The 24346-nt window shown below is 37.0% G+C and overlaps 1 protein-coding gene across 2 annotated transcripts in view; it reads left to right on the top strand.

Moving 5' to 3' along the window:
• The first annotated feature begins 4565 nt into the window (after positions 1 to 4565).
• Positions 4566 to 24346, top strand: part of INPP4B (inositol polyphosphate-4-phosphatase type II B) — a 159746-nt gene continuing 139965 nt past the window's right edge. For both annotated transcript variants that reach the window (XM_065736333.1, XM_065736334.1), the window contains exons 1-4: positions 4566 to 4765; positions 6441 to 6485; positions 19308 to 19426; positions 21161 to 21277. In XM_065736333.1, the coding sequence (XP_065592405.1) occupies positions 4675 to 4765; positions 6441 to 6485; positions 19308 to 19426; positions 21161 to 21277 (372 nt within the window). In that variant the 5' untranslated portion in view covers positions 4566 to 4674. The remainder of the gene's footprint in view (positions 4766 to 6440; positions 6486 to 19307; positions 19427 to 21160; positions 21278 to 24346) is intronic.

The following is a 24346-nucleotide window of genomic DNA, read 5'->3' as shown; positions in this document are numbered from 1 at the left end:
TAAATGTGTATCATTTTTTCAGGGGGACTCAGTTGTTTCAGTTTTCCGAGAAACCTAGGTTTCTGATTGAGGGTTTTGATTATAAAATAAATAACAAATAATAATAGAATAATAAAATAGTTATCAAATAATAATAAAAATAACCATGAAGTACAAATGAAAAAACAGTAAGACACTTGACAAAATTTTTCTTTAAAATAAATGAATGTTTCCACGTATTTGTGTAGGAAAGAGACAGTTGCTACTGTTAAACTGAAAACTTGGGGAAATTTGATTTAAATTAAGTGAATATAATCATTCAAAAAGTTATTGCAGAATGATGAAACTAATACTGAACTATCCTTCTGACTTCAGATAGTTGAAAAGAAGGGAATTCAGTACTTTGGGATATTTCTGCTTTTCTGTGTGTTGTGTATTTTGTTATTTGACAGAAGTTCTGTTTGAGCAGAGAGGTTGAATTCTTTATTTGTGCTGCAGGAGTCTTAAGGGACTGAAACTTTATATACTGGCTTCATCTGGAGAAGCTCTGCTGAGGTCAAGCTTCAGGAATAGTTATTGGTGCATGGAGTCTAGATCTGAAAAGGCTGTCTTAACAGGCTGTTTTTTTTTCCTGTCTGCTTCCTGGCCCTAGCAGGGATCTCTGTTGGTGAAATAAGGAAGAGAAGCAGTATAGCCACAGGACCAGATTATCTTTCCATAACATCAGTGTATGCAGCATCTCTCTTTCTGACCATTCTTTGTATTGAGGGACAGGAAGTCAAGAGAAGTGTGAAGGCTCTTATACTTAGTAGAAGCTGGGATGTTTCTGGACTACAAAACTTTGATAATGTGTGTGCAGCAGATGCCACAAGTGGCACCCAGGTACTGGCATCAGTGCCATGCAGTAGAATTAGTGATGCTTCCTCCTTTCCTCCCTTTTTACCCTGGGGCTGGTTAATTGATTTTCAACTGACCACCTCAATTTGACAGAGTATAAATGTGAGAAGAATCAGTTTGATATTCAGTTATTTATTGCAGCTGTGGTCTAGAGTTTAATGGCAAATATGAACAATATACCTGACTTGACATGCTTCTAGATTTACACTTATGTTAATATAGTATATTAGCAGTTAACTTGCATTCAAGTGCTCTGCTAGTTTCTGTGAAACAAATGAGACATCCTGGGAAATGCTGAGGACGGAGCTTTGTATAGTGCCAATTTATACAATGGTTTCAATGATTACTGTATGGTTCTACCAATAATATGATTACTGCCAGATTGCTGTAGGTTATGTCAGTGTCTGGGACAGAACGACTGTTCGTTTATGTTGTGAGTTTATGCAAGCTTTCCAAGGGACTGATGTCGGTTCCTGTAGTTCTGTAGACCTTTCTTTGTTCAAGAAGAAAAATGTGAAGGTAGTCATGTATATAATTTTCATTTAAACTGTGTGCTGTTAAGTGCTTGTTCTGAAGGGTTACTCATTTGTTTCACCAAAGAAAAGGGAGTTCTGAAAGAAAACCATTGTGTTCATTTGCAATGAAGATTTTTCTTGGGTTTATGCCACTGAACTTAAGACATCTCAGGGATGTCCAGCACTGAGATGAAGATAACCATTCCGCTACTGGAGATTCCCAACTAGATGGGAAATATTGATAGTAGGATAGTAGTATTGCCTCCCTAAATCTTACATTTAAAACTTATGTCCTAACAGTAAAAGTAGGAATGCATACCAGATAAAGAACTGGCCTCATTGAAGTCGGTGATAAACACTTTCAGAAACTTCTTCCCCCCCCCCCCCCCCGAACTAACTCATGCTAACTGATGTCAACAGTGATGGAGCATAAAACAAGATTATTTTCTATTTTCTTTAGAAAACCCATAGTTAAGTATAATGTTTCTTTTGGGTTTTTTTGGTTTTGTTTTTTTTGCTCACCTATGAAATCCTCTGGTGTTGGATGTCTCAGTACAAACAGAATTCTACCCATATGTCCACTACCTCCTTGAGTCCTTCACTAGATGTGAAGATTTGTTAACATACAGTTTGTTTTTCAGGAAAACTCACTGCAGCTAACTTTTACTTTCCTGCTGCAACATGGCGTTAGGTATCTAAGCAAAAATTCTCTACATATAATTTGAAATAATAGTCAACTGTGTGCTTTGTTACATGAGTAAACCTGTTCTCCTTATTCCAACAGACTTCTTTGCCAGTATATGTTTTGAAAATTATGAAGACAGAGTCTGTATTTGTGTGTATGAACTGTTTCGTAGCAGCTATTTGTTCTGCAGGATAAAACTTCCTGCATTTGCAGAAATGAATATTTTGGGGGTAGTTTCTTGTGCTTCTCAGCATTTAACTTGGTTCTGAGTATTTCAGAGACCTAAATATATCAGGCTGTCGTGTTTTGAAGTGATTAGCTTAGGATGGATTTCCTGATCTCAAAATTGGCACCTGTTAGGTCAGAATATGCTGAAATATGTCCGTTCCCACTGCATTTCACTATCAATTTCTGGTTACATGCATATTAAGTATGAATCAGCGTGCTTTTTGTGGTTGGCAGTCTGATTTCCACTGCTGTGAGAGAGATATATAAATAGCATCATTTCAATTGCAAAACATTGATTTCCCCCTGAAGCAGATGTTTTTTTATTTAGCTAGTGGCAGAATGTTTTGAGGCAAAATCACTGCTCCTGTTTACATTTGAAAATAAAGAGCAGAGAGCAAAGAACACCTTGGAGTATCTGAATTTTGGCTGTAAAGCATTCGTTTGTTTGTTCAACAGTTGTAGCTAAGGCGTGTTGGATATCCAAACCACTTCCATTAGCAAGTGTGTGGGATTTTAAAGGCTGAATGGTGTTTTGAATGCCTGTAAATGTATATTATTAGAGTGTCTGCTGGTTAATTTTGATTAGTTTGTCTCAGATATCTTGGCAAATCATGTTTGATACTATAGATGACACTTCTGTGTCTAAGCTCATCTTTCACAGAGAACATTAGCTTGTTCAGGTTTGGTCACTCAAAGCATGTACATATTGGGTGTAAACAGGGTTCAGATGAACATCTGCATCTCTCCCAGATTTTGAATATTCTTGTCACAAGAACCAAATACATGGTTTCACAGGCTCTCTGGGGCCAGAGGAAAGTATTTGAGTTCTTATTAGCGCTTCTTAAATTACCTGTGAAGCCAGAAGGACGTTTCACCCCTTCCTGCTCCTCTTGACTCTTGTGCCTTGCGAATTGTTAGTCCTACTGATCTGTGAAATCTTGTCTAGAGTTCTTATCAGCGACTGCAGCCACATATTTTACATTTCCTTAGATCCAGTTCCAGACAAAAATAAAACTTGTTCCACCTCTGCTGGGATTTGTGCCAACACCGTTTTCAGAGACTTGCAGACTGGAGGCTTGCATCTTTTGTCCTCCATAACAATAAAAGCATAGTTAATTGTAAGTGACAGATGCTCAGTTTATGAAGTGCAAATAGGTTTAGAATAACATATGTGGGTAAGTGCCCAAGGTTAGATGCTCAAGTTAGGAAAAGGGAAATAAGTTCACTTTGTGTATGGAAGAGTTCTTTGTGTTGTTTGGTATTGAGCTAATTATGAAAGCACATTAATGTTCTGTTTCATCCAGCGGTATTACCTGTGGTTCGTTTAGGTAGAAATGATTTTGATTGAATTAAATGCTAATTAATATGGTAACAGTGGTACTTGATAGAGTCTTGTGCTTCTGAGTCAAACAGTAACATCTTTTTAAGAAGTGTTAATTTTTGTTTCTTACCCAGTTTATTCTTAATTGTGTGTATTGCAGAAAATGTGATGGGAAAACATGGGATTTGTGACTTTGTGAAGTTGCCTGCGTCACTGAATTTTAAATGCCTCAGAGGTGTTTATGCTTTCTGTGCTAATTCTAATAAAATGACTGACCCTTGCTACTTACCTGCATTTCTTAGGAAGCTTCAACTTGAATTCCAATTTTCTTTTGTCCTTGGAAAACCTGATCATTAAACAATTAGACTTGAGGTAGAACGGCAAAAGACTTAGATGGTAATGATGGCAGAAACCATCATGCACAACTTCTTGGGTCTTTTCAGAGGAACTATGTCATGCTAAATTATCTCTGTGTATTGATGAGCTGTGCTCTGCCAAGGATGAATAAAACACTGAGCGTAAAGGTCAACTCTAATAGAAGAGCTGATGAACGCGTTCTGTTAAATCCCACTGCCTCTGTCTGTCTGCTGCCCCTGCTAAATCAAATTCTGCTTTAAGTTAGCAGTTCTGATAGGTACCTGCTGAGCTGCAGAATCTGTACTGTAAAAGAGCTTCCATTTCAATTGGGTTCTGCCACCTCATTTGGCAATATACTAATTGCTTTTGGAAGCACTCTGGATAAGCTTTGTACTGCACTGGGTATGTAAGAATAAGAGTTTGATTCAAGAGTTAAACGTGGTGCACGATTGTGACAGAAGAAACATGTAATGGTTTTAGTGGTGCGTAATACCAATTTTGTTGTGATTCCTTGTCTGAGAAAGACTTGCTAAAACAGTGTTGATGTTTTCTGGTAGTTGAATTTCAGAGTGGGGAACCAGATCTTTACCCTGAAGCTGCATCAAAAGCAGACTGTGAATCTTGGGCTGTGGCACTGGGAGAGGCAAACTCAAAGTCTGAGGAATAAAATTCATCCGCTCTGGAGGTTGATCATGGAGATCAAAGAGGAGAGAGCATCAGATGAAGCGCAACAGTTTCTCCCTTCGTCGCAAGTAGACAGCCTAGGAGAGCCACAGCTTACAAGTAAGTGCATATGCTCATTTTATCGAGCATTACAATAGAAATGTATCAGAATTTGTATTGGTACAGATGTCTCAAACAGTGTATATAATGCTGTTCAATTTGCTGCTTGACAAGGTGCAGCTGTAGATGGAGTAAACTGATGAAGACATCTTTAAATATTATTGCCTGTTACATTTTCTGTTAATCAGATAATCTTCAGGGAAACAAATACTTGGTAACGATGCTTCAAGTACTCTTTTCTTCCTGAAACTTCAATATCCCATTCTTTCTTTTTTCCTACGTGAGCACGTGGACTTAAGACATAATCTGTTAATTTTGATAAATTTGTTAAGTAGGCTTCAGTGATACTCAGTGTCACAGAATTGTACTTTGTGATATGAAAGCACTTTGGGGTTTGAAAGCATCCAGCTGTATTTTGATGCACAGGGGTTTGATGCACATGGGCCTGAACCGCGCTGTATTTGCTATGCAGTGGATTTCAGTTGTTTGATCTATTGATCAATTCTGTATCAAACATACTCATAACAATGTTCCAATATGCTGGGTGTGCTAGTGATGAAGTTGAACTCTGAGGAATTTATCAGAAATTTTTTAACTGTATTTTAAAACAAATAAAGGAACTTATTTGTTATTTCTTACTGACCAAGGCCTTCCTAAGGTTGACAGCTGTAATTTTTCCTGCATAGATGTGAATGATTATTTACAATAGTGTTAAGTGTGGCACTAGGCCTATTCTACATCATTGTTTTCATGGAGCACAAGCAACTATATTACTTTCAAAGTTGCACTAAGATTTTTATCTTCCATTTTATGTACTGTCCTGGTTCTTCCAAATCTGACCAGTTTGTTCAGTGTTTGCAAGTATTTGATGAGGAGGATCACTGGAGACAGTAAATGAATGTTAGTGTAGGCAGTTTCTTTTCTACAAGTTTAATCAATACTGTAGTCATAATCCAATTATTTCCTGCAGAGAGTGAATAACCCAATATTATTTAGCCATCCTTCCTGTGTTTTCTTTGTTATGGTTCTGTGGTTCACTCCTTTATCATCTCTAGCCCTTTCCTGTTAAATATGCACTAGTTTCCTGTTAAATATGCACTAGAATTCCAAAATGAGAGGAACTAAAATACTTTTCTCATCCTCAGCATATGAAAAAATGTAGTGGCATTTGTATTAAAGAGTGGAGTTTTGTTTTACTATTTCTGTATATGTAGATAAAACAGTAGTATAATTTTCTAGATTAACATCTTTTTTATACTTTGACGAGAAATACTTTTCGTTTCCATTTGTAATGTAATGGTAAAGTCACTTAAAAAACAAAACACAACATTCTATTTGACTGAAAAAATATAAAATCTTGATTGAAATGTTGCCTACCCATCCACGTTTTTTCTTAGTTTTCTTTCTCAGCCTTGAGAAGCTACTTTTACAAAGATGTTATCTTTTTTTCTTTCCATTTTATGGACGAATGCATCATGCAAAGATTTATTGCAGAGGGTTTTTAATACTAAGTGTTACTCCACCCATCATGGTAGATACTCGGTGTGGTATGTGTTAGACATGTTAAACTTTTATAGACTGACAAAAAATTGTGCATACACACACGAGAAACAACACCAACCAGTTAAAGTCGAATTATTTCTAACTGTTTTTCACTTTTTCTTCACTTCAAAAGGTATTCAGAGAATTTCAAATGAGCCAAAGCTGGAGTTCAGTCTTGGTAAGATAGTGTTTTGTCTTGGAATTGCAGTGACTGCATGCGTGAGGAGTTTGTGTATGTAATGTTACATAATATTACATATTCCCTGTTGAAAAATTAAAGGAAACTGTATTTGATATAGACAGATCTGCCTGTGCATGCCTTCAGTGCCTTGTATCTATATCCTTAATTCACTGAAATAACTGAAGATATGTATAACATTGTCCCATTCCACTTGTCAGTTCCAACATTCTCTATTCATCTTTTGTATTCTATCATTTCACCCCTCCCTCCCACCCTCACGTAACGCATTATGCCACCTTGGCTTGCAAACCTACAGTATTCACTATATTATTTCATCTTTTAAGCGTGTATTCTTTCAAAAAACAAAGCAAAAAACATCTTAAAATCAATTCATACCTCTATCCTTGTGAGGTAGGAGTTCGCATTGCAGTGTTCTCTCATCATCTTTAAATACCAGTCTGTGCTAGTTGTATCACTGAATATTCAAGACTCTAAAAATGCCCAATAGTGAAACTTGGTAAGCTATTCAAGTAGTGTTCTGGCTGTTTCATGCAATTCGAAAGTTTCTGCTTGTATGATATTTGTATTACATCAAGTATGTACAGGGAACAACTGCTTTCATTTATTATATACATAATATTTCATAATTTTTGCCTTATTTTTGTACATATTATCAACATCTGCAATATATAGAGATATATGTAGTATATAAATAAAGATGTATACATAGAGAAATTTATTCTGTATATGACAATGTACAGTGCTTGACAAACCATTATATATCGAGTATAGCATGACTCATTTTTGCTGTTATCTACTTAGTTTTTGTGTTTGTAAGAGTTTATTCTTCATAGAAGTGGTCATGGAGGTGCTTGGAACTTGTTGGCGTGCCTTCTTAATGATGTTCAGTAAGCATCTGGCCTTGTGTAAATTTAATTTCTGTGCAGGTTATAAAGATTCTAGTTCAGTATAGTACCTTGCTACGTAGCAATTACATGGTGAGCTTAAGTGCAGTGATGTTGGCTTGCTTTGAAGTGGATCAGAGTATGTGATGAACCAGAAATATTGAGTAGATCATGATGATGCAGCATATGTTCCAGTATGATGGAAACAGTCAACTTCCTAACATGAGTCATGTATAGAACAAGAATGTTTCAGGCACTATTCTTCAGCAATATGCAACTTAGATCTTTCTGTATACTTCTGCTGTTAAGCATTGTTTTTTTTTTTCCTCGATCTACCAGGGATGGTGATCATGTAAATACAAATGTACACCATTCAGGGCTTGTGACTAAGGAAAATATTTTCTATTAAATCTAATAGAATATAGATTGTAACTCATTTTTTGATATAAATGCATCTAGAGATCTTCTGAATAGCTGTAGTTGGAGAGGAATTTGTAGATAACCGAATTTGAAAAGCTATTTAACAATTGAAAGGTATTATGGAATGCTGAGACAGGGTTTTATCAACTTATTTCTCAACTGATGCAGTGGATAATACGATTAAATTTTGTTAGAAATGTACCAATTCTGAAACGTATCCAATCAGTTCATTTGTGTGGCAGTGGAGAAAGGAAGCTAACCATCCTTTTTCAAATCTTAAGTAAAATTGTTAATCTTCTCAGTAAACTATTTCTTCTATATACTGGAAAAGGTAATTTTTGTTTACCTCACACTTTTCCTCTAGGCTTCATAAATGTTGATTGCTGTTGTTTTCAGAGTCTTTTCTATCTAAAATATCAAAGGGATGGGGTTTGTGTTATCTGTTGAAAGATGTGAAGTTTTCTGGGAGGTTGAGTACAAGCTCAGACCTTGATGAGGCAGAGTACTGGAAGCAGAATAACCACAGCAGATCAGTGTAAGCATGGCTTAATCTATCCTAATTCTTACTGATGTGGGTACTCACCCTGCTTTGTCTGAATTGCTTCCAGACCCTGAGCTAGACTACTCAAAGCAATCAGAAACTGTTATGGTAACTTACAAGACTTCTGAGAGTTACTTAGGAAAAGAGTTCCAGAGTTAATCAAGAACTTACTGACACATGTAGACATTTGATTACGTCAAAATTGTGTGTGTGAGGTGCTTTTTAATAGCTAAATAACAAATTAACATTTCAGGAGCTACCTTAATTCATTACATAGTAGTTTTACATGCTTAATGCTTGCTTTCTTAAATACTAGGTGTTCCAGTGAATATGGCATAAACTTTTAAGTTATTCTGACTTAGCTGAAAACTTGTGTTTTCAGGGTCTTTTTAAAGTAGTTCATTGGAATGTAGGATTAAGGATCATTAAACTAAAAGTAAGTTATTCTTGGCACACGCTGTTGCTCTTTTTTGCTCATTTTTATCTTCCTGCTTTTTCTCAAAAATACATCGCCTACTTGGTATATTTCCTTCTGTTTTTCTTGCCTATCTCTGTTCTATTTTCAGTTTAGTTTTTGAACCCCATTCTCTCAAGTGACTCTTTAGATTTCCAAGAATGACTTCAATGAGATGTAAGAGGTCTACATGGATTGAGCCTTGATTTTGGAGGATGGGGTTTGCATGTGTGTGACCTATTACACCATTAATCTTTAGGGTGCCAGAGTTAGGAGTATAGGAATTGCATAGGTGGGAAATGTGTATTATTTGTTGACTGAGTTGGAAGAGGGGGGATGATCATGATGTACCTTACCTAGCAAGTTCTCTAGAGAAAGAACTTTTGTGACAACATCTTCCTAGGTGAGGCTGGCATTCAGTCCATTCTCCTTTTACGTGACCAACACAGCTGCAGGTACAGCCCTTATAAGCACAAGGCCATCAGGTCATATCTGTTATGTTGAAATTGCAAGGATTACTGGAGTCATTCTCATTATTTTTTTCTTTTTTGTTTTAGTAGTCCAGTGCCTTGTATGGTTCTGGGAGGTCTGCTGGGCAGGTGTGAGAAAGATTGTGTTTTTGAATAATTGAAATCATTTAGGAAGCAAAAAATAACATTTGATTGTTGCTATCTGTCTGAAGTAGAGCAGATTTGGGACTTCTCATATTAAGTGTTTCGTGGTGTGTTTAGCATGCTTCAGGTAAGCATGCTATATTGGCATGAATTGTTTCTTGGACAAGGCAGAAGTTGGAAGCAGAGAGAGTTGAGCAAAACTGAAATTAAAGTTTTGAGTGTCTGGGATAATACCTGATTAGTGCATGCTCTATTGCTTGGGTGTTTGGTTTTTTTTGCATGTTTGCATGTGAAGGTTTATTTATTTCTGTATATTCCTAGAGGGGACTTTATTAGCACAGGTGCTTGTGAAATTTAAACGTAGAGCAGCAGATTACTACTGAATGTGTATTTTATAGCATGTTGGCCAGGAGTAAAATTCAAATGGACTTTTTCTATCCAAAGTTGAAACTTGATTGAAAGACAAGCTGAGAATGACTGTTTAATAATTATTCCCCTCTACCAAGTGGGTGGGCTTGAGTTCTGAAGTCTCTTCAAAGGATGGTGACTGTATTCTTGATCTAATTTCAGTGATAATTTGAGTCTGAAATATATAAATTACTTCTCATATTCTTAATTTGGCCCCCTATCACTGCTGCTCGTAACTCTTCACGTTTTTTAGGGTGAAGAGGTTTCTTTTTGGTGCTTAATCAAGGTGGGATGATTTCAAGAGTCTACTTGTCTGCACTTAGTGACTTGCTGTGGTTTGTAGCTGCTTAGTTAGAGGTGAGCAGAATGATAAACCTGGATCCAACCACATCTGACCTTTCTGGTCCAGTGCTTAACTGAATTCAAAGGGGGTACTGGCATCATTTCTCCTTCAGCCTTCCCGCTGAGTCTATTGTGAAGGAAATAAGCACTGATGTTTTTTTGCACAGCATGGATGAGCAGCTTTGCCCTGTCACCTCCTGCCACCCTGGAGCTGTGGAGACAGGTGTGTGGTTTGCAAATCTTGACAGGGCCTGAGATAGAGACATTGCTTCTCGGCATTGTCCAAGCAAGGGTGACTGGGGTGTAGTCAGAAGTTGACCTGCTTGTTTGTGAGGTTCTCTTGCAGCTGAAAGTGTAAATACCTGGAGACATTTCAAGAATTCAGAGCTAGATACTGTGTGAAAACTTAGAGTATTCTGCTTAAAATCCAGTTGTGGGAACCTGCCTTTTTGTGAGATGACGCTTGACTTCTTGCTGGCATTTCTTGAAGTTGTCTTCTAGCCTGGTCTGCAGAACATTTAATAAAGTTTTCTGGGGATTTTCTGATATCTCTTTCCTTGTCTGTTTTTCTCCTGGAAGTTAGTTACCTTAATTCCAAAAAAGCTTAGATAATTTGAGAGACAAAAAGCAAGAAAATAACTTGGTTTACCATAATTATGTAATTCATGCCTGTTTGAAATGACTTTGTTTTGCTAGGCCAATAGTATATTAACAGAAATGCTGTGAAGTAGTTCAAAGCATAATCTCTCTTTTTAGGTATTTAAAAGTAATGCACTGTGTTTACCAAATGTTTGTCTCTAAAAAGACTGTTGTTAAATACATCCCTAAGTATGCCTATAGAAATAATTGCAGTAATACTTTCATGTCATAAAACATCTCTCAATTATCCTTTTTCAATCCTTGTACGAGGGAGCAGAAGTTCTATAAAAACATCTAATGAATAGACTAAAGTCATCCTCTCTTTTTGTGCGCATTAGTTATAGATGTTCTTATTTTTGGATACAAATCCTACAGTGAGGTTTGACTTCTAAATGAAGCTCGTGTGCAGGCCCTGAATGAAGGGAATTGTATTTGAAGCGCTATACGATTCTGTGATACTGGATGCGGGATGGTGCTGTGGGCATTACAAGCAGTCTCACGTATCTGAGGTTCTCGGTGAGACTTTGAAAACAAACTAAGTTATTTTTTGTTCATTATTTTGCCCACGCCTTCTGTTGATAATGAAGTTTTTCATACTGCTACGAACACTTCAGTTTGTGTGGTTAATCATCTTTTTAGTGTAGTTCTTTCCAGCTGTGTGGAATATAAAGCTGAAGTAAAATAGAACAGCAACAAAAAGCTTGAATATCTTGTGGAATATTGTTTACCTGCTCAAAACAATTGTTGCAACTCTCAACATTATCTAAAATCCTTTGTTTTGCATTTAAGATAAATTTTGCAGGGATTGGATGAGTACAGAATTTAGTTTTGATGAATTTGGAGTAATTTGGTCTTAGCATTTCTTTAAAGACCGGGGCTCTTAATACCTGATAAGATAAAGATTTTTGGCTGTGAAGATGGCAAGTGAACTGGTTTTAAACTAGCAGTGTTCTCAACTGAGATCTGAATCTGCTCCTGTTGAGATTAATAAAAGCAGTACATCCTTCATTCTGCATGTAAATCTCAAATCCACTGAGATTATTCTACGGAGATAAATGAAGATCTGTTTTAGCCTTTCACTAATGTTACTTTGTAAATTATCTTTTGAAGAAGAAATTAGTAGTGGTGTTTACTAGCAGCGGGTCTATGGCCACAGAGTTGGTACTTAGGTCCAAGTAAGCACTGTATGCTGCTACAACACAGGATGTGTCAGACTGGAAGCTTTCAGCGTGAGAGACTTGGCACTTATTTCTTCTTGTACTCAGGTGATGTTGCTGTTGTTTTCTGTAGAATTATTTCTGCAAAGATGGAAGAAGTTGGAAATGAGCAGTATATAGAACATAACAGATTCTATAAATAAAATATATACTTGTTGGAAGCGTGTAATAAAAAGTAATGCAGTGTTAAAAGAAGTCTCTGTACTGTTTGCTACTCCACTAATTCTTGAGCTGAAGCTTAAACCTGTAGCCAGTCTGTTTATAGGATGGCAGGAAAATGGAAATTACTGTGAATTTTCTTTATTAGAAACTTGCAATGACAATATTAGGAATAGGTGAAGGGAGAAGTGATATTTAGTTCTGTTTCCATGACATTTGAACCTTTCTGTGGCATTCTTAAATGCCAACAATGCCAAAATAAATTACATCCTTAGAACAACAGCAGATTCATATCAAAACATACTTTGATATATATAACACGTTCCAAAATATATTCATAGCAGGTTTTTTTTTAGGCCACTTGGCATTTTTTCTTTTCTTTATCCATTCCTCTCTCCAGAGAATGAAGACGCCTTCAGGGCAAGGCATAAATACCATTAATAGGTTGTGCCATGATCATTTTGGATATAAGTTAAAGGCAATAACTGAAAATCTAAAACAGCAAGAGCTGTTTTTTGCTGTCCTGCAACTGCTATGGATTATAAAAGAATGGTTTTCTGTGCTATTATGCGCAGTGTGCTCTGTAAGGAAACCTAATAATTTAGGGAAGGATTACATTCTTATAACTGAACGTGGTACGATATGATAGAAATACTGAGTTTCAAAAGTTAAAGAATTTTTAAAATACTGTTCCATAACGTCTTATCTGTTTCATGACTTTATGCCAGAAATATCCGTGACCTTGATGTCACTGTGTAGCTAAAGTTATGAGAACACAGTGGTGGCAGACTTCTGTTACACAACTGTAAGTAAAACTGTAGTGTGATGAGCATGCAGGAGCAAATTGTCTAACAAGTTAGTCATGGGTTAACTGCACTGCTCAAATGTCAGTTGCACGGAATGAGGGTTAACACAAGTACTGCTGCCGTTTAAGCCCTGAAAATACAATGCCTGTGATCTGCATGATCCAGTCAGCCAGTTTTCTGACTCTCCTGCATTTATCATACTAAAGCTCTATAAATAACTGGAGTTGTTGAGGCTGAATGGCAAGGAAGCAGTATGAGAAAGATCTGCTCTCACGTATTCAAAAAAATGAAACCCACACTCAGGAAATGCCTTTTATTGCTCCTGGAAATGGCAGTGCAAAGTTATGCTTTAAACCTTGCATTTGTGTTACTTTACTGGGGAAGGAAGAATTCTGTTTAAAAGTCCTATTCTTAATGCTCTAGTCCCAGCATCAGGCTTTGGATAAAACAAAATACACAGCAAACTGAAACTTCTCTAACACTCCAGAACCTAGACCCAGCAGAGCTCGTTTTGAACATCAGTGCTACTGATATTTCGTGGTGGTAATTACAACCAGATTTAACATTTCCTGTACAGATGAATTTGAGCATGGCTGGCTTCTCAACTGCTGGGTGTGATCACTTATCCCTTCTCTCCACTGGCATACAGCATTTTCTAACCAGCAGACAGTGCTTCTGTCCTCTTTCAGTGTTTACTAAATAGCTGTACGATTTTGTCTGCAAATTAGGTGGATAATGATCAATGTTTTTTTGTTCAGTGTGCTGCTATATCAGTTGTAGTGACTATCACTAACATTGATTTTTTTTTTTTTCCAAACCTGTGTTTGTGGAAATGTGGTAGAGGTCTTTGTCTAATACAACTTGCTCAACTCTTTTTTTTTCTTGGATGGTTGGTTAAATAAATAAATTTCTTCCCACTGTTAATTACAAACATCCCTGAGGGATGCTTAACTGTATTATGTATGTGCATTTCCTTGTGATACAACTAGGATACTTTGGCAACGTGCTGTACGTTCCAGAGAAGAGAGACGTTTTTATACAAATCTCTCATCCCCAGAGATGGGAGCTGTGATCTTAGAGCTTTTCTTAAGTTGAGCTCCACTGTTTTTCACCTACCTGCATACATAATCTAAATACAGTCTTCCATTCTATACACATTCTTGGTACTCAGTGTTGTACTGTGAATTTTACCGTGAGTTTACTACTGGAAACTGCTGTGAAAGAAACTTCAGTGTAGGAGTCTGTCCTTTATAATTGCTAGGTAGTTATGTTCTTTACTCGCTTGCAATGGAAGTGCTGCTGCTGACCCATTAATGGGTCATAACATGATAGCAGTATTTATGATAGGAACCAGTTAATACTATAAGACTCTAGCTGGGATGCTGCTCATTAACACCATTCTGGGCTAATACCAGTCCTCCAATACTTTCCTTGGTTGCTTTCAGGCATCTTTTGCCACACAGGGGACACATCTCTCTCCTGTTCTGTCTGTCGGTTGCCTTTATGCTCCTAAATCAAGCACGTGCCCTAAGTTTTCATGTGTGTTCTGAAGTTGGATTATTCCTAGGGCTTCATGTTCCTGGCTGAAGATCATCTTCTTAGCAGTCTTGGTTAGCAGTATCCAGTGGAGGCAGAAGCAGTGGCTTTGTATATAGCACAGGTAGGCAGGCAGCACAGGTCTGAATGTAGTGTTCTCTTATTTAATGCCCTTTTGCCCACTAAGGAATATCTGTACCTCAGTTCTGTCAAGAGAGGCTGTAGGTTATTATTGATCAACTTTGTTGCTTTGGGATAACAATGCTGCTGTAATTCCAATGGAAAAAAAAAAAACCTCAACAGTATGTTCATGCAAATGTATGTTTATGCAAGAGATGAGCTTCTTCCATGTCCCTTTTCTTCACGTACCTCTGTTTTTCTATTGGGAATGTTTACAAAATAGCATGCTCTGGTGAGAATAGGGTATTGTTTCATTGAATTCGTGTCCCTTGCTGGCCCCTTATAATCTGACTAGGTTTAGAAAATTTGAAGGAAAGAAGTTATGGGGATTTGTATTGTTTCTGTCAGTGGTTAGGAAAAAAGCTAATTCTGAAATTACCACGTAGGTAAATAAACAGTGGATCCCTACGCTGATAAGGTGTTTACCAATGTTCTGTTATTTCCTCTCCTAATGGAAATGAACAAACATGGCACTGTCAGTGCCATTTTCCTATTTTTGGTAGTCCTTGGCTTCCTTCTTTACAACTCTGTCTACTTAGAGCAGAGAATATCGTTTGTCCTTTCTTCTTGCCTAGTTTATTCCAGATACTGGAGCTTTTTAAGTTCAGAGAGATGCTGCATTTTCCCTGTTACTCTACCAGATTAACTTCTTCCGGGTCCATTGGTTTCAGTGCTTGGAGCAGTGTTGAGCAGCTGGTCAGAACTGTGGGTGAAGAATTTCCAGACTGTTTTTTCTTCTGTGACTCTTTACTGAAAACACAGGTCGAGTTGCTACTGTTCTACAGCTCAGTTAAGAGCAAAGAGTAGCCAGTCATTCTCTTCTGCTGTCTTTGTGTGCGTGTGTACGCAGAGAAAGATGAAGACCACGGGCAACATGTGTGTGCAGTTCAGAGAACATTGAGACACTGCATATAGCAGAACTCAAGAATCAAGCATCTACTTATGCAGCTTATGCTTACTGTACATGGAGCTTATATGCTTAGTAGTGGTACTGGAATGTGTGGGGCAATGAATAGGCACAACTGGAGAAGTATTTATTTACTGTGATTCATGAATAATATTGTAGTGTAACTGCAGAACAGCTACAACAATGAAAATGAAACAGTTCTTTGCTTTTATTCCTTAAGAATTATGTTAAATGATAACTATTAAGGTATTTCTTGATTTAAGGCATTGTAAATGGTAAGACAGTTTATATGTAGGCCACATCATTTTTCAAAATACATAACTATGTACTTGAAAATGTTTTCTACAACATTTCTTCTTTTCAGCTTTTTATCTTGCTCCCCAGGTTGTGGCTCCTTTACCTTTCTTTCCTTCTTTCTCTTTGCTTACTGCGTGGAGGAATGGTTTCTTACTGTCATCTTAAGTTTTTCTTCGTTGATCTAAAAGCGTAAATTATTCCTGGTGCAGTTCTTCCGGAAACATTCACTGTACACTTGTAGACTTAGCAGAGATGGGATCACCAAAGCAGTGGATGATTCAGGCATTTACACACTGAGTCAGCAGTCACAATGAGTAGATTCATATGATTGAGGCATGTAAATACGTGCTGTCACTTCAGTTCACTGAATTTTGATGTAGAGCTTTTGCAAAATTAATTCTAACATAGTAAAATATTGAGAAGCATTGTGACCTGCGTACACGTTCTGCTTGGATGGTAGGTTGTGATGTGAAATATATTCATGTAGTGTTATCTGCTTTTGCTGTCCTAAGATAACAGCCTTATTATTCGTGTCACGTTTGCATTTTTGTCAGTTTTTAATTAACATGTCAGAGATACTCTACAGATCTATTTAAATAGAGTATGCATCCTGTACCTCATTGCATATCTATTTAATGTTTTGCATTGTCCAAAGAGTGTGGCCTCTTTCTCTGGAAGTCCTAACATTGTCAGAGATTTTGGTAGTTGAAAGGGCAGTAATTCAGTGCTGGGCTGTGGTTAGGATATATATATATATATATATATAAAAATAATCTTGTCCCATTATTTTGTGAAAAATTACTTAAATGTGTTAGTTGGGCCATGTTCAACAAGGGGCACGATGATGATGTGCTCTGTCCTGGACTGGCAAATTCCAGGCCACTGCAACTCTTCTCTGCTAGTGACAATCTTATTCAGTATCTTCACTGACTGAAGGATAGATATGAATGGCAGTGACCCAGTGTCACAGTAAGCACAACTAACTTTGTCATCAAATAGATGCGTTTTTCAGGATATTTCTTTCATCCTTCTGCTGCGGGGGCTCCCAGAGTCTTCTGATACTTTGTGGTGATCCTCCTGAATTGGATTTATGCAGATCAGTTATTTTCTGTTAACTTCACCCTGCAGAATTCAAGTTCATCTTGCTAGGCTGCCTTTTTACAAGAAAACGATCTACTGATTGGGTTTTCTTACTACTAAAATATCAGAGGTCTCCTGTGCTCACCAAGACATTTACTACTTAGTGCAGTCTCCTTACTGTTGCTTGAGATTTATCAATAGGATAAAAATCTGTGATATTGGCTGACTGAAGAATTTGTCATATCTGGTTAATGTATTTGATTTGTCCCATATGTACATAAAGCTGTTACTAATTGGGGGATTTACCTCCATTTGGAATGAGGTAATACTTTTTACAAGAGTTGAGCTGTAGGATTCTTGCCAGAAGCTGCATATTTAAATTAAATTTTAGTTGTTTTTTTTTTACATTTCTTTTATTTTTCCAGAATTTGTCTCTTTTCCTGTCATCTTTGGCGATCCATTGAATTGTGAGCTCACCAGCCTTCTTTTGTGATGGTTGTGGAAAAATTTGATGGTTAGTTTTCAGATTCTGGAAGAGAAACGCCTACATTCGTAATTCCCTTAAAACAGCATTTTTAAGCATGCTGTATTCTAGAAATGGAATCATAGAGAAGAGGCATTTTAAGGGCTGTGTGATGGTGTAAGATTAGGATTTCAGGTGAAAATGGCTGTATCTGGAAATTCTGATGACCTGATATTGCTTTCTTATGTCAGTTGTGGTTGCCGTTACTTTATTTCAGAGTTTTGTGACCAGCTGCAGGGATTATATAGTTCAAATAGACTTGTCTGCCCAACCTGCTGTGTTTAGTTAAGTGCTTTTCTGTAAATGCAATGAAACAATTCTTCCAGTGCTATCAGACATTTAGAGTAAACCTGCTGTTGAAGCCTGATGCTTGTTCATAAAGACTCCATCATGCACAAACCTTTATTGTTATCCTACTTTTACCACCAAATGATGGTAAGGTCAGTTTGAGAATTTACAGAAACAATTTCATTGGAAATTTGGGCGTAAGAGGAAAATTCGAGGTATTCCATTTAATTATTTCCTTGTTCTCTTAACCATTATGGAAAAGTACTAACAAAAGACTGGAGAGGTGTTTATTTTTGTTTGGTTCATTTGTTTTTTTTCTTTAATCCTCAAATGGCAGGTATAAACCAGTCTGACTTGGCCTTTTGTGCCTATCAGAGTTCTTCTTTCTTTCTCATAAGACCAGGTTTGCTTACTGAGAGGATAATCTGACTCACCTTTAAAAAGTTAAAGGTCAGCTGCACTTGAGGAAGCCCCTGGTTGGCAGCGACTCCCATAAAATGTCCTCAGCTCTTTCTTCACAATTAGCCTCTCCAAAACAGTAGGCTTTTCTTTTCCTGCCCTGGGGTTTTAGGATTCTGGTGTTGCTCACTGAACTGCAGAAAGCACTGGACAGATCCTATCTCAGTTTTCATTGTTCCCTATTGAATGTAAGGTGGATGGCTTTTAACTTTGAGCCATTGTCTGCCGTGTCAGCACATGTCCTCTCTGCAGTGCAGCCGATCGTGATTTTTATTTCACTCCTGCTCCTTTTTCTGTTGTTGTCATCTTGTTGCCTTTTGCTTTATGTCAGAAAGCTTGAGGTATTTTAGTCTCAAAATTGCTATAAGTCCAGGTTAAAAATGAAGTATTAAGCAAGACCCGAATTCTTGATATTTTTTGACTAAAATGAGTTTTTATAATGATCTGAAGTAGCCAGAAATCAAATTATTCTTCTCGTGTGCATGCCGGCCAGTGACAAAGTAATTGTTTTGCTGTCTGCTTTTAGTTATGTAGATTTTTATTATGAGATATACTGAAAAGTTTGTAATGTGGCCTCAGACGGTATGAACCAATCTGATCGCTTGGAGTGCTTAACTAGTTTAGAATGTCTTTGAAGTGGTTGTATGCTGGAAAACTGTCAAAAGAAACGATCAAGTTAGGCTGCTAAGACAGATTTCATGGCAAATTAAATGAATGCTTATGTAAAATTACCCACGTTCTGGTGTGTGTGCAAGTGTGAGGGTATGCGTGCGCACGTTTTTATTCTGGAGCTGATGAGCCTCTGGTAGAGAGCTTTGCAGAAGCTGCAAGTATTTTTAGTGGAAACGAAATCTCAGTTCAGTTCTGCAGCATGTGACTTCCTATTTCTGTAAGTTACTTCCAAGAGACTTCCTCTGTTAAATCGGCTTGTCTCTGGAGATTTGAGCTGGAGCTGGAGAGTAGTCTGCTTTGTCCTGTGCCAGTGGCAGAGTTTTCCCAGAGTTTTCATTTGAGTATTTTATTTTTCTTTTGTACTGTCTCCAGCATGCAAGGATCTAGTGGCTGCTACCCGTGATCGGAAGCTGAATACATTTATACAAGTCTCAGTGGTACATCCAGCAGAGCACATTTTGACGAGGTATTCAAGTACTGAAATCGTGGAGGTGAGTGTCTTTCTTATTCAATTAACGTGTTAATTAATTGATCTTTTTTTTCCTTAGAAAGTGAGTGAGAAATGAAACAAGCGTGTGCAGTCTTAGGTAAGGAAGCACAAGGCTGTTAGAAAAGCATACCTAAGAGAGCTCTTGGCATTTAACCAGGACAAACAGTTAGTAATGAACTTGCCTTTTCATGAAAGCTCTGTTTTTCCAAGCAGAGACTTACAGAATACTCCAGTTCTTCAGATGTCAGCCTAGACTGAAACAGTGAATAGTTGCTCTCATGAAAGAGCGAGGCTGTGTAAAATAAAGGTAAACTAAGAGAGCAGTGAGTTTGAAAAGTATTTTTGAGTTACAGAAGAACAGAGGAGCATTATATAGTCAGTTACATTTTCTGCTTTTGGGTTTATTTTTTCCAGTGGAAAGTTGGTATTTTGGCAGTGTGAAAAATATTAGCCTACTTTATGATTAGGAAAAAGTGTGTGAAAGTTATATCTGTGAGATCGTATACAATAGTAGTAACTTGCATCATGTATTGGAGCAAAATTTGTCTGAGGCTGCTTTGCTCATTTTAATTTTGCACTGCAAGTATTAGTGTCAGAAACAACAAAAATCAATTAAATACAAAATTATTTAAGTTTGAGCAGACAGTGTGGGTTATATAAAAAGCTTATTTATTTACTGGAGCGATTCAGTAAGAACAGAAAACTCTTAATGTAAATACACACCTGAATTTACTTTACCAAAGGCTTGTTTTGACTGCTAAATGCACTGAGAATGTTTCGTGAGCTCTTTGTGATCTTACAGTTTTGCCCAACTACTAAATTAAATAGTGGTTTCAACTACTAACCATCCTGAAACTGCTTTCTTCAGATATCTTGTATCTGTTCAGAATGTTTCACTGCAGACTGTCTGGAACAGTATTGTGTAGAACATGAAATAGATTTTTCCTTTTTTAATGGTAGTGTGCATTTCCTAAGGCAGTGTCTTGATATAGGACACATTTGAGGGCATGAATAGATCTATGAAATTGTCAAGGCTCTCAGCTTCCATTATAGTCAAGCTTTGGTGGAGGAGGTGTTAAAGGCAAAGGAAAGTTATTTTTAGCAAGCGCCATTATATTTATCATATAAATCACAACAGAATTTAAGGATACTATCCTGGTAAATTTGGGAATTGTGGTGGTGTTTTTAATTATGAGTTAATGAATTACAAAGCACAGAAACGAGGACTTACTCCACTACTGTCTAAAGAGAGGAACTATAATCCTTACAAAAAAATAAAAATTAATATAACAAGTCAGTATCCTTAACGTAATATGAAGGGTTTCCATAGCATTTCTGAAGACTTTTTATTTTCATTTATTTAAGATATCTCACTGTTTTTGGCTATGTTCTTAGGTACTCTAAAGTAATGTGAAACTAAGTACTTCACAAAAGTATCACAGGAGATTTTTTTTATGACAGACCAGTAGCCAGGATACTGATGCCTGCAGACTGAACTGTTTGATTGTATGTTTAAAGGCTGTCTCAGAAGCACTTACATTCTTTTCCAGTGTAACAGAGTTTTAAAGTTGTTCAGTTTGATACTCATTTCATGTAGCACTGAGGTTTATACAGCAGAGAGATGTAAACAGCTAAGTTCTGTTAAAGAGACCATGGTTTCTGTACATGCATCAGTACTGATGTGCTGCGTGTTGCACAGCTGTTATCTTACTGAATATTTACTTGAGTTTCACAGGGAACAAGAGATCCACTGTTTCTGACTGGTGTGACATTCCCACCGGAATACCCCATCTATGAAGAGACTAAAATAAAACTCACAGTCTATGATGTCAAAGATAAATCTCAAGACACGGTGAGCATTTTTTTATGTAGAAGTCTTGTTTAGGATTAAATTTCCACCATGGTGCAGGCTTGCAGCTTGGGAAAATGAGATTGTGTAGAATTGGCGTTGCTCTTACCCAAAATACTTTATTTCAGTTAGCATATTACAAGGTGGTGAAAGAGAACCACGCAGTGAAGATGGACCCTTTGCTATTGTTTAGTTGGTTATGTGAATCAGTTCAGGCATTTCTAGAAAATGAAAGGTTACTCTCATCTACTTTTTGAAAGCAGAGAACGTAGGGAATAAATTGGCATAACAACATGAATAAGTTCTCAGGAATACATTTCTAGTCATATTTTATGCTGAAAAGAGGTGGGATGTAGAGAGTAATTGTCACATTTTTCTTTTCAATTCCTGCCTGCTCCTCATCTGTGGCTTCTGCTCATTTTTAAGAGTCCAAGATCAGCTATGTCACAGGGTGAATTGTTTGGGTTCCAGTGTTGTACGTTTTAAGATACAGAGGCAGATTCTTACACTGATAAATAGTTACTTCAGAAGATGTATGGAGATCACTCCGAATATTTGAGTGATTTGTGTCAGATAAAGGCCTTGAATGCCATTTTATGTACTCCAGGTGATCTAGGACAGTCATAAAGAGCTGTAAGTTATGCAGAGAAGTGGGAAATGTATACTGTGGGAAATGTGTTTTTTTTATACGGTGGATACGTTTCACTTAGGCATTGGAAACAGTCCTTGAAATCTATATTTAATTAGCCCTATTGCTCTTTATGTATCTATAATTGGACCCCTATGTGATTAAAGACCATAGAAGCCCATGTCATGATTGTGCATGCATTCATTACCCGTAATAAGGAAATTAAAGCTATAACATGCAATTTCTGACTGTCTTAGAACTACTTACACAAGTAAAGTTATGTTTAGAGGACTTTTATTTATTTAAAGGTTGAAATTCTAGTTCCTCATTCATCAGTAGATTGTCTCCCCACTGTGCTCTCTAATGGGAATTTGTGGAGTAACTTTGTAGAATACGGATTTCTTTCAGCTTATAGTAAGAGATTTTTGTTTCTTAAAAAGTAACTGGGAAGGGGAATGTGTGCTTTTTTTTAGTATAAGTATGCTTAAATTTTTTATCATTTAGGATACTGGGCTTAAAATGATATCCACTTTTTTTAAATAAAATTGTTCCAGATACAATCCCTTCCAATTTCTAAGCTATCGTGACTGACAGAATGATAGATAAAAATATCCTGTCTGTAAGGAGAGAAAAGTGAACTTGATTTGTATACCTATCCCTCTAATTTTCTTCTGGAAAGATCTTGTTGAAGGCCTATGCACTACCTCTTAATATTCTACCCTTTTTAAACTGTCTGTAGATAAGAAAAATTTAGATTAGATGCAAGACTGAATTTGAGGCATGTTGCATATAGCATATGTGAATGACTGTGGGCCATCCAGATTGATACTTTGTGAATTCCTTTATTAAGTTCCTAGAATATCAGCCAGGATAAAAGTGGAGCCATGTATAGCCTTTGCTATAATTTGAAGCTATCATACTTTTCAGTTAGTTCAAGCGATGTTGTTGAGTAGCTCGATACCATTACCAGCAGCTACAGCAGGACATACGTAAATGCTTGTTTCACTATCAGTGAGCTGTTTCAAGAGCTGTGGCTTTACTGCTGTGGTTATCCAGGCTACCATATAGATGGCTTCTGTGGCCTGTAAAAGCTGTCATCACAGCTTATGACTTCAACATGTATCCCTGCCACGAGCACAAGTAATCCGTGTAGGATGAAGGGGAAACCATGGCTTTTGAGTGTTCTGTGCTATGCTAGGTTTTGCTTCCAGACTAGACAGATCTGCTGCCAGCTCATCAAATGCTATCCATTTATGGCATAATAAACCTTGGTTTTGACTGTTGAATATGTTGCAGGAGTTGGGGCAAAAAGCCACAGTAAAAAGAGTCTCACAACATGAAGGCTCTTTACTCCTAGTATTTTAGTTAACCATTTCAAAGAAGTTGCTATCACTCATCGCTAAGAAGTTAATTTTGAGCACGAATAAAACTTTGAGCAGGATTTTACTGCTCCAAATACAGGATAGTTAGGACTCGATCTTACTTTTAAAGCAATTAAATCTTTACTGCAAAGTGGAAATAATTGGATGCTGCTCAACTTGTGCATGCAGGTTATAATGATAATGTAAAAGGGGATGTTCCCCAGTGAGAAACAACCAGGATTTTTTGGCAGTGCTGATAAGCTGTTTATGCTGGCCTTCTAAAAAAGAGTCTAAAATAACCTATTTTCTTGTCTGTCATTCAACTCTCATTTCTATGATAAGAGTGGTTTAATTATGTTTAAGTACTGTGCAGCTGGTATCGTATTCGCTGTGCTTGACACACAGGATGTTGTAGCTGCGTTTTTGCATTTTATGCATGTCTGTCTGATGTTGTTCATAATTATATCTTGGCTGTATCAGGTTTTCTGTAGTTGTAACTCTCCAAAGTTAGTGTTCTTTTCAATTATTATTTTGGCCAACCTTCCTAGGTAAGGGTGATTGGTTGCTATAAATTGTCATGTGAATAGAAACCTCTAATAGAGATTATGCTATCCTTCAGTTTGATTTAGCTGGAATGAAAAAGTTGATAGTATTCATAAAGTATAATTTAAATACATCCAGTAAAGCCAAGCATACTAAACAGCGGGCAGTGTCATGTTCTGAAAAATGTACAGTGGCATCTGTTTTTACATCAGAAAGACTTGATCTCCATATTGCCATGAGCAAGATTGTCTCACTGGCTTGAGTTGTGCTGTCTTCAAGAATTTGATAGTTGACCTTTGTCTTAAGAACAGGTGCAGCCCAAGTGTTTAAACCATTGTCCAGGAAAACTGGAATTAGAGGTTCATATGCTGTTTGAAATACCACTATTGTATGACTGTTGCACAGGCATGCTATTCTTAGCTTTTCTTTAAGCATGCATGTTTGGTTGGTTCAATCAATGAAGTTGTAATGCTGAGCAGGATTTGTTCTCTTTAAAAATGCTGCATAGCACAAGACAGGTAACACTGCTGCGTGGTGGAA

This window comes from Cyrtonyx montezumae, unplaced genomic scaffold (assembly GCF_038088225.1).
Source record: "Cyrtonyx montezumae isolate F1298 unplaced genomic scaffold, pur_monq_1.0 scaffold_2, whole genome shotgun sequence".
Taxonomy (NCBI): domain Eukaryota; kingdom Metazoa; phylum Chordata; class Aves; order Galliformes; family Odontophoridae; genus Cyrtonyx; species Cyrtonyx montezumae.
This window is presented reverse-complemented; position numbering and strand designations above follow the sequence as displayed.